The 15,311-nt window shown below is 35.5% G+C and overlaps 1 protein-coding gene across 1 annotated transcript in view; it reads right to left on the bottom strand.

Moving 5' to 3' along the window:
• Positions 1–1,566: 1,566 nt before the first annotated feature.
• Positions 1,567–15,311, bottom strand: part of LOC140153206 (cap-specific mRNA (nucleoside-2'-O-)-methyltransferase 1-like) — a 28,911-nt gene continuing 15,166 nt past the window's right edge. The window contains exons 8-20 of the mRNA XM_072175890.1: positions 13,749–13,867; positions 13,217–13,313; positions 11,541–11,673; positions 10,815–11,000; positions 9,229–9,343; positions 8,101–8,169; positions 7,099–7,245; positions 5,405–5,530; positions 5,177–5,268; positions 4,319–4,435; positions 3,427–3,551; positions 2,549–2,657; positions 1,567–2,219 (exon numbers count right to left, since the gene is read on the bottom strand). Of these exons, the coding sequence (XP_072031991.1) occupies positions 2,090–2,219; positions 2,549–2,657; positions 3,427–3,551; positions 4,319–4,435; positions 5,177–5,268; positions 5,405–5,530; positions 7,099–7,245; positions 8,101–8,169; positions 9,229–9,343; positions 10,815–11,000; positions 11,541–11,673; positions 13,217–13,313; positions 13,749–13,867 (1,565 nt within the window). The 3' untranslated portion in view covers positions 1,567–2,089. The remainder of the gene's footprint in view (positions 2,220–2,548; positions 2,658–3,426; positions 3,552–4,318; positions 4,436–5,176; positions 5,269–5,404; positions 5,531–7,098; positions 7,246–8,100; positions 8,170–9,228; positions 9,344–10,814; positions 11,001–11,540; positions 11,674–13,216; positions 13,314–13,748; positions 13,868–15,311) is intronic.

Here is a 15,311-nt window from a genome sequence, read left to right as displayed (position 1 = left end):
AACTGGTAACTAATTAGGGCCTCATAGTAATGTGGTTTCAGTTCTGGGTCAATTTTGGTCTGAGCCATAGACTTTATTTTACATTTTATGACTACTTCCAAGAAAATGTTTATTTGATGTTACCAATTGCTTTATAGCTGAGAAGAATAGCTGCTATTTTTTACAGTAAAGTATAGGCGACTGTTCTGGTGGCGTGAACCCTGAAGTATGCAGTTGAACTTATAAAACAGTATATTTACAGACAAATATATACATAGAGGTCCTAGGAAAGAGAGTGGGCATCTAATTCAACTTCCTGATTTAACCTCAAACCAGTCAGATTAGTTCAGGATTACTGTGAAAATACTCCTGTGAATTCACAGAACCGTCTGTGAAATCACATACCCAGAGTCTGACACATACTTGTTCATCTTATTTCAACTTCAGCAACAAGTAAAACATTTAGGCAGTCTGTAAGGTACAGATTTTTTGCTTCAAATTTCATCTGTGAAAAATTATCAATTTTTCATCCCTATGTGACTTTGTATATTTCTTATAAAAAATGCAGTTCTGATGCCTTTCGATAGGAATGCAATGAACATCATTCTAACCTAATACCTATAGATTTAAAATCTTCCTCTCTTCTCCAGTGTGCCTCTGTGGCTCAATTGGTTAGAGCGTCATGCTAGTATTACGAAGGTCGCCGATTCGAATCCAGCCAGATGCACTGGGTTTTTTTCCAACGTTTATGTGCTCTGGGTAAAAATTAAAATTTATTCAAAATTCATCTGTGTAAATTAAAATTCTATCTCTGCAATTTTTTTCAAGCAGAGCAAAATGCTGCATTGAAGCAGAATTATTCAAAAAACTTAAGTTAATTCATTGTTTTTTATACAGATGTTATGTCGTTATAACACATATGAAATGTTTAAACCACAACAATAAACGCAACTAAATGTAAGCACCTTGAAATGAACTAGCTAAAATTGCAGTAGGAGTATGTGAATTTACAGATTGGGCTGTGAAGGGTCTGTGAATTCAGAGGAGTCTGTGAATTCATAGCATCAGTTACACCAATCAAACTTTTTGTTATGTCTTATACAAGATGGAAGAAAGACCCTTATGTGAATACTAACGTTTCTTCGATTTTCTGCCCATTATAAATGATATAACGACAAACATTTCTTGAGTTTCTGAACTAGAACACAAGAGCGTTTTTGGTATTACTTAAGGGGGTACTACACCCCTGTCCAATTTGTGCCTATTTTTGCATTTTTCTCAAAAATTGTAGCACATTGGTAACAAGTAAGATATGTATATTATAGGGGCAAGGACTACAACTACTGTACTGAAAATTCAGCAACTCAAAGCAAGTAGTTATTGATTTATTGATCAAATATTGGTTTTCCCTCATTTTTGACTGTAACTCCACAACTGTTGTCTGTGCTGAAATAAAATTTCCAGTGCAGTAGTTGTAGTCATTGCCCCTATAATATACATATCTTACTTGTCCCCAATGCGCTATAATTTTTGAGAAAATGCAAAAATGGGCAAAATTGGGCAGGGTGTAGTACCCCTCTATAAAAGTTAATATGAAACAAATGCCATCAGATGTATGAAATGGCCGTCTTGCATCAAAGCATGACAAATGGCAAGTTAAACATATAAACATCTTTAGCTATACACATCAGTCAATACCACCTGCCAAGTACCATTAGCAGCTGCATTCCTGAAAGGTACTTCTTACACACTCGGATCTGTCATACTCGGTTTGGTAACCATGAGTAATTGTCCAGATCTTCTAGAACATAAAGCATACTGCCACAACATTTTTGAGTTCTGGAACTGTTCCTCAGCTTCGCAAAGACATTTTATGACATGCTGTATCCTTGCAACAATGGTATTAAACTTTCTCTCATACCCTGTAAGAATTCCCACAAATCTTGAAACAACTCTTCTAGTGGTTGTTAAAATTATGACATTGCATCTTTATAACTGCAGCAATCCTTCTCCACACATCATGGATTGTGACATAATAATCTTCCTACCAACTAGTACCAGCTCATACCACAGTGTTTTTAGGAGTCCCTGGATTGGTTGTTTTTGTAGTTCACAAGTGTTTCTTGATATGATGCATCATCTCGTCCTTTGTAAGCTTCTCTTGGTCATACTCCGTTTGAGTATCATGAATTTTGACCCCATCTTCCCATGACCAGTAGAGACGGTTGCTGCGGCAATCTCTGTCAAAATGAATGAGATTGAATATGATGAGTGTATATTATTTACTCTGTTAATACAGTAAATGAAATGTTTCGTATTTGGGTGATGATATGCAAAGTTCGCCCAACTACAGATATGTACACAACATACTATGATGACATGATTCTCATCTTATCAAGTTGTGCAAAATATGGGGTGACTCATTTTGACTCTGTTTATCACTTATTATTTTCTTGATATATTTATTTGAATCAAATCTTTTCTCACCTTTTAAACAATCAGTTTTTCTGGTGAGAAAAAAAAACTTCCAGTAAGAATTTAAAGCATTCTGTATGTATGAAAATCTTACTTGAATGATGCAGCACAGCCCATGGGAAATTCAAATACAGATTCCCTTGTCATGCAGTTGTAGAAGTACTTTCTTTGTTGTGATCTGCTTACATGCATTGCCCATGGGTCTGAAAAATAAGAGCACAAAAACACATGAATACACTCACTTAGGTATCACTGTCATTCCAAGGACACAAAACTTGAAACCTGTGTCCTCCAAAGACTAATATGTTATCAAAAGTGTCCACAGAAAGACTTTATGCTCAACACTCTGTCATACATGGACACACGCAATATTGCTCACCTTCCACCGTGGACATTCCTACAACCGAGGACTGTCCACGTTTTCAAACTGCTGCAATAGACCGCAAATGCATGCATTTGAGCGATACTTGCTCAAAACTGCGAACCATACGTGTAAAAAATACGGTCTGCAGTTGATGGGTAAAATTCTGCTTCGTATCATACACAAAAAAACCAGCAATTATAGTCCACAGTTAGGCGATGAAAACACCATACACACGTCTGCAGTTGGCGGTGAACACACAGGGGTGCGTGTGTGGGGGGCATGCATGACAATTAGATGTTTGTTTCCCCTCTACCTGTGCGACACTACTTATTACTTCCTAAGACATGTGTAAGGTCTTTGGACAACAAGTACAGTTCCTTGGACATAGAGTAAAACCAATGTACACATGTGCACATAAACACATGCATGTATGTATGCACATACCCACATACATCATATCAAACAAAATTACCAAGGAAACATTCAATGAAGTGGATATGGTGCTTGCCCCCACCTTTTTCCTCTAAAAGAAATTTGTATATTTCAATAGATGGGATGGTGATAACAAATGTGATGTAATGAGATGAAAGACAGATACAACACATCACCTTTGACAGTTTTGATGAAGTAGAGACCACTAGGAATAAACCATCTCTCATCCATTCTTTCATCCATTGTCTTAAAGCAAAGTCTTAATCTACCACCACCACCTTTAGTCAGCCTTGGCTCAATTCTGTGTGAGAAAAATAAAACAAGACAAAATCATTCAAATTTGTTATCAGACAGAGCAGATTCATCAATGGTGTGATCCCACTTTCATGCTGAACTCAGATATACCATACTCCCTTGAAGTTTGCTGTTTTTTGAGGGGGTGTATGTTTTAAAAAGCAAACATCATGCTTCTCTGGCAAACCACAAACTTCTTCACACTAAAATAATTTCTAGCAGTGGCCAGGACATTGGGCTATTCCAGTTGAAATCCACACTCCCTCTGTGAAAGATTTGGGAAATATCTTCCACAGGGGGAGTATGTTTTTCAAATGTAATTGGTCAGGGTTAACCCACAGTCCCGTTGTATTATGGCTTTACCTATATCTTCTACAACTGGATTGAGTATTTCAAATGGAAGTCACCCAACTGTCTATTCTATTTGAAACTCATACTCCCTCTATGGAAGGCTTTAGCTAAATCATCCACGGGGGTAGTGTGGATTTTAAATGGAATAGCCCAATCTGACGAGAGATCCAAAAACAAGTGATTATCTTTGTTCAGGGGTTTGTTCTCATTAGCAAGTTTTCGATTTTCACGACGGATGTTTCTACAACACGCAAAGAGTCTGACAACTGTCGTGGCGACCACGAAAACGTTTGGTGTTTTACCGTCGCAAAACTCCCTATTTTCTCAAGTGGAAGACACTTGATTGCCATTCTTGATTTCTGGTAACAAAGATGTGTGTATTGCAAAGTCTGTAGCAGTAGTTTACAATATTGTATATATTACCTGCTGAATATATGCTGCATTTCTTCACATCTAAATACATCTTTTACTCTGAGCGGGGTGAGGCTGGTTATGCTGGGTCTATGAAGGGCCTTGACGAATACATTAATTTTGTTTAATCTGTAAAAGACAAAATACATTGAGAAGAAAATTATATATCAAGAAACAATTGTCTAAAAGATCACCACCATAATGAACAGAAATAAATGTCAAACAATTAGTATTAAATGGGGAGAGGAAACAGCACAGATGAGAAAATATACAGGCTATTCACCAACAGACAATGTCCCTATGCTTTGTATGCTGTCAATTCTCGCATATTCATGAGAGCCGATTGTTTGATAGTGTGTGTCTAACAAGTCACACACATGCCATTTGTGGCTATCATGGAGTTGTATTATGGTTTATAATCAGCTCTGTGTATTATGTGGTGCCTATGTACATTAACACAAAAGATGTCGCATCTGTGCTTTGAAAAAATATGTGGTAACAGGTGCAGAATGGGTGAAGCATTTTCGTGCGAGTGCTTCATGGAATGACTGGCCCTCATCAACAGGTAATGATGGACTTGGCCTGTTGTTGAATAGTCTGTACATTTTCTTGTCTGTAGAAAACACAGACTTGTAGTTAATTGAAAATATTCACATATATGGCTTAACTGTTTATTATAGGCCAGGAACTGTACTTCAAATTTTGACAAGATTTCAGCCAAAAGAAAAAGTCATGATAAAAGGGCAAGGATAATAAATGTTAAACTGATAATGTATTTTGTTTGATAAATAACTTATTTTGATTGATCCTGTCACATATACCTTTCCCCTCTAAGACTGAAATAACAGAAAAGAAAAGTCTGCATAGTACCTCTCTGTGAAGTGTAGATTCCTGATGTCTGTACCGCCCAACCACATGGCATCAATGATATGCAATGCCTGCATTCTTCTCTGTCCATAACCCTGTGAATAGACATCAAATAATATGATACAACTTTTTCCTTTTTAGAAGCAAAACCAGCTTTAGGCAACAGAAAATATAATATTTATTGATCTGATTCACACCAGTTTCATATCGGAAATTTCAGAATCTCCTCACCTCTCCTTTGAGTTCTTGCAATAGCTCAGCTTCAAACAGGGTATCCCCTGGCAAGTGTAGGTTACATCCATCCAACTTCTTCCATCTACTGCTGGGTTTACCATCCCATTGGTATACATGAGATCTCTGATGAAGAAATACATGCAAGTATAAAGTATTTGTACAGCTTTCTTGATTAAGTTCATCAGGACTGTAGTATTCCATTAATTAAACATTTCTTCTATACAAGTCCAATTATTGAAACACTTACTGTATGGGACATTTCAAGAGCTAAGGTCTGCTCAGGTCTGTTCTTTTCATCAGCCAGATGATGCACTGATCTGGAGGTGGGGCACCCAATCTATGAACAGAGTTGATGGCACATTCAAATTAAGCCACCTTTATGATGTATTGATCTCTGGTGATGAGAGTGTTACTTCAATCAATACCAACAAGAAGTCAACTGGAAACAACTCAAGCAGATCAGTGCATCATCTGGCTGATGAAAATAGCAGACCTTAGCTCTTGAAACGTCCCATACAGTAAGTGTTTCAATTGGACTTCTATAGAAGAAATGTTTAATTAATATTTGTACAGCTGTTTCCCACAAAGGCCGGACTGTATGCACAAAACAGATTAATGAGATTTAACCTCATCCTGCATGCTTTTATTATTTAACTTCCAAACAAAGGATTTGAACTAGTGTCCTATACCATAATTTTGTCTCTTCAATAAACTGTGGGGATCAATAAATGGGACACATTTTATATTTTCTGTGGAGTAGACTAGTGTGTGTATTACAGATATTTATGCTTCTGTTGAACAGAGACGTGGGTACTTATGTCACATGCAGGACCTCTATTTAGACCTGTGTATCTAAGTACCCTTAGATTGTGTAAAGTTAATCCAGGTTTGACCAAGTCTAGAGTTTGACTTGGTCTACCATAAACCATTTTTGTGCATTCAGAGTCATAGCATTCTATTTCCTAAAAAGGTTAGTACAGTCTAACCTCCTTAACCAGCCAGGCCTGGACCAAACACTGGTCGGATCAATCAAAATCTGGATAAATGAATAAAGTGTGATTCTACTCTGATGTAATTCTACCCTAGTGTGTTACAATAGGATAACAGGAGAGTGAATTGCATGTGATAATACGTTTCCACTCAGAATCACATAGTGAGAGTTTTCAAACTTCTGGTACATTTTGAGTGGGTGGAATGCCCAAACTAAACTAAACTAAACTGAGACGATAAGTATGAAGCAGCAACACTTATATAAGAATTATAAGTTATTTTTCTGATTTTGATGTATTTTGATAATTTAATATTGCCTGATTTTGATGTATGTAATTATGTATTTATTTGATATGGAAATAAATGAATAAATGATGAAAATGATGAAATGATGAAATTACAGTTAACATAAATTCCCAATCTGTTTCATCACAGGTTCTTCATTATTCCATCAATTGCCATTTGGATATGAACACACAAGGGACGACACAAAGGATGTTGCAAGCAAGTTTAGTTGGAATAATTTGGAGCGAGTTTGGCAGCTATTTTGAACTACCATCATAGAGGTCCAATTCACCTGACAGCACACAATGTCTCATGTTAAACATCATGTTCATTTAAACATCTATTATCTATTTAAACAACATTACATAAGAAAAACCAAAGATCCTATAAAGTAGACACATTCTTTATGTACTCACCCCCAATCCAAGTATAAAATTTCTTGTTCCAGCTGCAATCATACATCTGTAATCATACACACTATGGATCTTATCAGAGAGATTGTCTCTTTCTAATGGAGTAGGTTTGAAGTGGAAATAGTCCTTGTTCTGAGTAGTACCTTCTTCCTGTGTATTGACAAATTGAATGAAGACATGTTAGAGCACATAGTTCAGACCTAGTCACAAGTTTGAGTTCAGACAAGTCGGTAGCAAGAGCCATATTAGTTTTAGCCATTTTTACTAAACAACTGTAATGTATTTCTTAATATTAATACAGTTATCTTATAGGAAATGAGTCAAGGAAGCCTAATAATCACATTTCAATAGGTCTTGCGGTTCTTGATTTAAGACCAAAATTGGGTCAAAACAAACGTTTCGGCAATTTTCCCCCTCCCACGACAAATCATGTCCACATTACACTTTAGTGACACCCTTACAATCTACTTTATAGGACCCGTGCTGTCGTACTTGCATTCCAGCACATGGGATATAATGTAGCCAGCCAACACTGTTATATAAGTATCCATTACAATTATTTTTTAAACAAATTATTTCAATAATTTAGTGGTTTAAACCTTTGATCACAACACAAAAATTTGCGTACCTGGAATTTTCAGTCGACACTTCGACTTTCATCAACAAATGCGCAAATTTTTGTGTTGTGATCAAAGGTTTAAACCACTAAATTATGTTTTACCAACATAGATGAACTTTCATTCTAAATTATTTCAAGATTAGCTCCAACTTCTTCACAACAAACTAATAGGAGTGCTGCATGTAGGCTTCCCTTTGTCTACCAACGATCATAGTGGGCTACCCCTTGCCAGAGATATTACACCTCATCTACTGAAGAGATGTAGCTCTTAAAAGAGTCATTTATAGTAGTTGCCCCTTTCCTACTGAAGATTCAATGTCTCTGAAAAGAGCGGTTCAGGTTCTTATGAGCCAATGTTTACTAGAAGATGACTGTTCCAAACTTACTTTGCTGAGTTCATTAAACTTGGTCACTGGATCTGGAATCTTAGGCTGTCTTCTGCTGGTATCAGGAATCTATTAATAAGAAGAAAATGCATTCCATTATCAAAATTAGTAATGTTGATAATATAACTAGAAATTGCTTGCAGGCTTTCATATATATACAATATACACAAAAAGTTGGTCACATTATCTTTTGATGGCTGAACTGTCATTTCAATTGTGATATTCATACAAAGTATCGAAATTTTGAGTTAAGAAAAACTTCTAGAATTTACAATCTTATTTATTCAGTTGTCAAACTTCTGTGTGCAAAGTGAATAATATTGTAGAGAATAATCTTTACTTGTTGATGAGCAACTAAAATCTAAATCTAAAATGCATTTAGGTATAAAGCATCAGATCCCTTTCAACTTTATAACTTTGTGATGAGAAGTTATATGCTGACTTTATCAAATAAATCTCAATAGACCATTCCTATAAAAGGCACCTTCCTGCCCAATATCACATCGATTAATAGGCAAAATTGATATCTGATTCTCAATCATGAGATGTACCTTCTGCGTCAGCGTACTTTTCATGGAATAACATGTTCTCTCGACCTTGCCTAGCGACATCTGTATCTGAAAATCGTGACTGACCAATTATCAAAAGCTGTGTTTGTACCATAAGCATGTGGTCTTTGCGTAGAACACTCTAAGCAAATATAGATGCATACCCAAGTTGGCACTCATGATCGAGAATTAGATATTTTGCCTATGTAAAACAACAAAAGCAAAGTAAAGAAGGGTTATCACATGACTGTTTTATTATTTTATAACCATGTGATACCCTTCTAGACATCACTTTTATTGTATTACAGCATGTTCACCCCTGCAAGAAGGTGTCAATTATAGGAATGGTCTGTAGGAATGATATTATATCTATAGAAACATGCTGATAGTGCAGCATCCTAGTTTAAATCTACTTCAATATTTCTCTTGAAAGTGCACCAAATAGAAACCAACCCCGTTATTTCTGTAAGAACAGCAAACTGTCTTTCATATAAGACATGTATCAATGGGAGGTAGCAGTTATTTAAGATGTTCCCTCTTCAACCAAAAAAAATTCCACACAATGACACCTTGTACTTACACCCCATAGTTTGAGACATTCTTCTCTTACGTCTGCTTGCTTTGGCTCAAATAGGTTAGGGTTTCTTACATATGCCTGTATCTTAGCCAATGCCTGCGATTGTGTCCTGGCTTGTCTGCAAGGTGAAAATATTGAAAACATAATCAAATTTTGATTGGGTTATTCTTTGCCCAAAATATTGAAATAACATTAGTAATAACTGTCGGGAAAGGTTTCCATCAGAAATAACAAGGTTAAGTGAAAGAAACCCCACTGGCAGGTGAATTATGACATTATGTCAAAATTATTGCTTTTGTCTTAAAAGTAATTTTACATCTGAAATTGATAAATCAAAGCTAAGGACTTATATATTTCAAGAGACTCATTTTAATATCTAAATGCTTGGGCCACTTTTGTGTCTTTGTGTAGCAAATGTGACTGAATTGATTTGAATCATGCACCATCTGGTCGGTGCACTTAAGATGGGTGATTTTAAATAATGGGGATTTGAAGTGCTATTTTAATTTATAAATTTGAGATAAATATCATATTATTTATTTACTTATGTCAATTAAGTGAAAGAAAAACATGAAAAACCTTTGCTTTTGTTCTAAAATATTTAACAATAAGCGTGAAAGTTCATTTAAGGGATCTGGAATGAGCGTTTTGAGCGTTTTGACAGTATTTTTAGCGGACATGAGAGCACCTCAGACGTATCGAATTGCATTCTGAATACGAAGCATGTATATCTGATATCAAATAATTTTCAATTTTTGAAAATCACGATATAATACAAATTTTATGACAAATTATAAAAAATTGATATTTTTCAAATTTTTGATATATAACAGTCTTCGAAGTAAATTTTATAAATCTAATGATATATTCTTAAAGTGTATGTAGCTGGGAGGAAAATCCGAGGATCAATTGAAAATTTTGACCTTTCATATTGGAGATATGGATTTTTTTCCCAAAAAGCTCTAATTTTTTTTGGTGTTTTGGGAAAAAAAATTATTTGATATCAGAAGGACATTCTTCGTATTCAGAATGCAATTCGATATGTCTGATGTGCTCTAATGTCCCACAATAAATGCTGTCCAAACGTTCATACCCCTTCCCTTAACACTTTACAAACTTGATACATGAGTACATGGCAAAAAGTAAAATCGGGCATAGTGTTCGAACCTGAACTAGGTAAGAAACCGAGTAAAGTTTTCTGTTAGCCAAAATATTACTGATTCTACTGCATATCACATTTATGCCATGACCCCTTTTTTCCTTTCCGAAAAGCAAAAATGCAATTGCTAATCATGAAAGTCAATTTTACGCGATGCCAGTACGATATGCGCTAAAATGTCAAAAGTGGCCCAACTCGTTTTCTGGACAATTTAGTTTGTGAGCCTAAACTAGTAAAAAACCAAGTTAAGTTTTTCTGTTAGCCAAGATGTTACTGATTCCATTGCATATAACATTATTGCCATGATCTCTTTTGTTTTTTGCTATGCAATTGTATAATTTTTATTGGTACAGTCTATAGAAAGTATACAAATCATGTTCACATAAAATGTATGAACAACAACAATTGGAATAAATGTGTGTTCTTTTACCTTTCATTTTGTTCTGTCATATATTGTGTAAACTCATGATCAGCCATGATGACATCCAGAGGTACAGCATGAAGGATATCGTGTGTATCGCCGGCATCTTTGAGTTGGTTCAGTTGTATATTGAGATCAAACATGAAATCATGGATGGCATCAGCACCAGGACGTAGACCCTTACAAACTACATACCTAATTATGGTACAAAATGGGAAAGAAGTGATCAACTACCAAACAGGCAGACCCCTTTATTTACAAACAATGTATGCAGTATGAAACTGTATGCTGCTTTCAATAAAACCATAGATAATTTTTCTTTATTTTTTTCTGACTCTCATTCATTTTGACTGGACGGTTACTGCAAACTTGTGGCCAATCCAACAATTTTTCATTTCAATAACAATTAATGCAATGGTGACAGGGCTCAATATAGACAGGAGCTACGGATGATCCCCCAATCCCAAAACAGCCTTCGGAAATTAAATTACCGGGACGATTTTTAAAAGAATTTAACACCTGGTTCAAAATAAATATGGGTATTTAGTCCCCCAAAAATCCTGAAAGTGGTCCTCAAAAGTTAAATTACAATGAGTTTTTTCTTCTTCAAAAGTAGCCTCCGAAAAAAAAAAAAAGAAGTATTTTGTGGCCTGACTGGTGAAGTATACACACAGAATGTAATTACTTGTTGAGTATGCTTCAAAGAATGAATGGTTTTTATTATTATAGTGTTACCTTTCTGAATTTGCAGGTCTACTTGTGACACACTTGAAAATACTGACTTGATCAAATGCTCTGTACAGTAGATATATGAGACCAATGCTGAATGGAGTGAACAGGTCAAAGGTCTTGCATACAAAATGGCCTCCTGGAAAACACAAAATGACATAAAATAGCAACAAATGCACACACATTAGGGGATGTGCAATAATTATGTGTACCCCGGGGTGGTGAATTTTCAAAATGGTCTGCCAAAATTGCTTGCCCCCGCCTTTGGCTGTGCCAAAAAATCTTTCCCCCCTCTTTTGAAGTGCCAAAAATTCTTCCCCCCCCCCTTACAGATGCAATATTTTTGGGAATCCAAATTTAAAACCTTAAATTGTCTTATCATATAATGCGAGCGCATCGAGCAGAAAATTGAAATGTTTTCCTATACCTTTTTAGGGCGTAATATAGAAATGGTGCCCAAAATATCTATGCCAAAAATCGCTTGGCCCCCCCTTTTGACCTGCCAAAAAATGCTTGCCCCCCCTTTGGCCTGCCAAAAATCTTTGCCCCCCCTATAATTAGACTGGGGGTACACATAATTATTGCACCACCCCTTATATGGTTAGGCGATGGAAAAAACCCTGTTCTATGGGCCTCATACAAAATGACCTCCTGGAAAACACAAAATGGCATAAAATAGCAACAAATGCACACACATTGTATGGTTAGGCGATGGAAAAAACCCTGTTCTATGGGCCTGACCAACCCAGAATTTGCATTTTACAGAATATTTTTTTAAATTTTGCTAAACATGTAAAAAAATGCCTGACCAATCGACCCTACTAGAAAGGTCAGTCCACCCGTGGAACAGCAGCTATTTTTTCGTTGCCTTATTGACACTTGTAAAGAGAAAAGGAGAAAGCAGGCATCTGGGTACTAAGGGCAAAGATATATGGTTACACTTACAGATTCACACTCAAAATTCATTTATCATTTCTACATTCATTGGATAAAAATACACAAAATACAAAGATCAAATTTGGCTGAATCAAACAAATTGATTTTAAGAAAGATATTTAAATAAGAATAACTCAAATTAAAATTGGACAAAAATCATATATTAAAGGAAGGTGACCTGATATATTTGGAAAATCAAATTCTTTAAAACTTATGTATAACATAAAATGTCATCCCTTTCTAGCACTCATGCAAATAGAACATGTAAATGTGACTAATTCCTAATGGAATTACCGACATTTATACGTGATATTGGTAGTCTACAGTGTTTTTATTAATGATAATCATCATGATCATGTAATATATTGATTTCAAGTGAAAGGCCCTATTTTTCTCATAAACATATTGAAATTAGAAGTTCCAACTCAAATGTCTCAAATGTGGTATACCATATTTGAGACTAATTCGGCAGTTTTTTGATGATTTCTTCGGAAATATACCGATTTAGAACGCCAAATTTCAATATGTTTATGAGAAAAATATGAGATTTCATCTGATACCAAAATCAGCATTTTGATGAGGTAAAGTGGGGGATGAGATTGTCAATCAGGTTACCCACCTTTAAGGCTTTAATATACTCATATCATCTTTTGAGTACACATGAGATGCAAGTAAGTAATGAGTCCTCATGTAATATATATAGAAACCTATCAACACTATGATATATATTAATTGTTTCAGCTTACCTGTTCGGATTACTGATATTGCACTCAAAAATTGACAGAGAAGTAATTGTTTGGTTAAGATTTCCTGAATATTTTCTCTTCCTGCAACTGAAAACCCCTGCAGCAACATGAAACAATACAAAAATGAAGGATCATACATGTAGGTAAGAACTTAAGAAGAGAAGCATCAACATTTTTATCTGCATTCCACAAAATTTTTTATTTGTTTCCAATGTTTTGTTAAACAGTTTGCAGTTGACTTCGAAAATGGCTTCAATTAGGCTTGTCTATTACAGTACCTACTTTCAAAAGATCTGTTATGCAAGTCGGATTTATCCAATCCCATCTCCTAGGGCGGGGCACCATCCATATCCAACTACATTGTATCTTTCTCATTTAATTTGTTTGTTTGTGTGTATAACACATCATTCTGTTATGAATCATGCACGTTTCTTGATACGCTTGCAGCCCAAACACAAAAAACATTGCCGTCACTATCAAACTTGAAGTGAACCGAAGAATACAGTTTGTTTATCATTCCAAGTTCACTTACCCCATCAGCCATGACAAAATGAACCCCTTTATTGTTGGTATTTTCCTTGACAAATTCTCTGAATTTTGTTTGGTTGTCACTTCTCATGACATCGCCATCTCCATCAATACCACCCACACCTGCATGGAAGATACACACCGTTTTGACAAATTAGCTATCACAACTTATTATCTTGTAAACACTAATTGGGTTATTTTAGAAAAGAATAGGGGATGGAAGACATGACCTTGATCTTCCACACAGGGGGAGTAGATTTCAAAAGGAGGCACCCATACATGAAAACTCATTTGAAATTCACACTCCCTGTGTGGAAGATTAAGGTCATGTCTTCCATAAGAGTGTGTTTGATTACAAGGATGAACATTTTAATTTTAAGTTTTTATATACTAAATACTAAATTGAAATTCTATTCAACACATTGGAATTCTAATTTCTTTTTCAATGTGTATTACAAAAATATTAAATGTGCAATATATTTCATAGTGGGTGGTGTGGAGTGGGTGGAAGCTGTGAGCAGTTAAAATGTCTCTGTGCATATGTGTGGAAGCTGTGAGCATTGGGAGTGATATAGGTTTTTCTTTTGGTAACTGCTCAATATGCATGTAGGTACATTTATGTGGAGTATGTAGTGAAAAGTTTGTGGGCATGTTCGTGCTTGAGTTATGGATGGGAATGTCAGTTTGTGGTTGAATGGTTTTGTGGATAAGATTTTCATGCATCATGATATGGATAAGATGTGCTTTTAAGAATTAATTTGTGCTTGAATCTTGTGCAATGCATTTTAATGATTTTATCATTGAGCACTTTTCCATACCTTTATGTAATTGGACAATGATTTTGTAATTATATATTTTTTGTATGTTTTATATTTTGTAAAAAATTTGACAATTTGGCCTTTGGGCCACAAGGTAATATTTTAATAAAATTGAATTGAATTACATTGAATCATTCAACTGCATTGCATGACACCAAGGGTGAAATTAACAGCTTTGCAACCAGGACTTGACCGATAGCTTTGGATTCTAGCCTCAAATACATAATTACCCATAGACAGAGAAAGGAAAAACCAAACGGAAATCACATTTGCCACACATATCAGCCATCCAATAGGATCGCATTTATTTTGCTTATGCGAATCAGATTACATCATCAATGAATAAGCATTTAAAGATATTTAATACAACATTATCAAGCAAAATTGTCTAAGGCTTCAGCAAGCAAGCAATAAGCATATTAATAGATGGCACATCTGAATATAAAATAAGGATACCGGTATATATCACAGGACTGTGTGAGATATGCAGGCCAAAACCTGGGGAAGCTCCGAAGTTAATCAAAACACATGATGAGACAATAATGGGGGAAAAGCTGCCCAAAATCCTCCCAGACGAGTTGCCTAAAAGTGATGCATATGTGTGACTAGGGTGATTTACGCTAGAAGCTGTAAGGAACCTGCTTACAAGCAAAGCAAAATAAGCAAAAAGCTGAAGCCTTAGAAGCATATTAATTAATTGAATATTTCTTGGAGGTCGCGAGAAGTTTTCACGATCATCCTTGCAACTG

The sequence above is a fragment of the Amphiura filiformis genome, chromosome 5, assembly GCF_039555335.1.
Source record: "Amphiura filiformis chromosome 5, Afil_fr2py, whole genome shotgun sequence".
Taxonomy (NCBI): Eukaryota; Metazoa; Echinodermata; class Ophiuroidea; order Amphilepidida; family Amphiuridae; genus Amphiura; species Amphiura filiformis.
The sequence above is the reverse complement of the archived record's forward strand: the minus strand, read 5'-3'. Positions and strand labels throughout refer to the sequence as shown.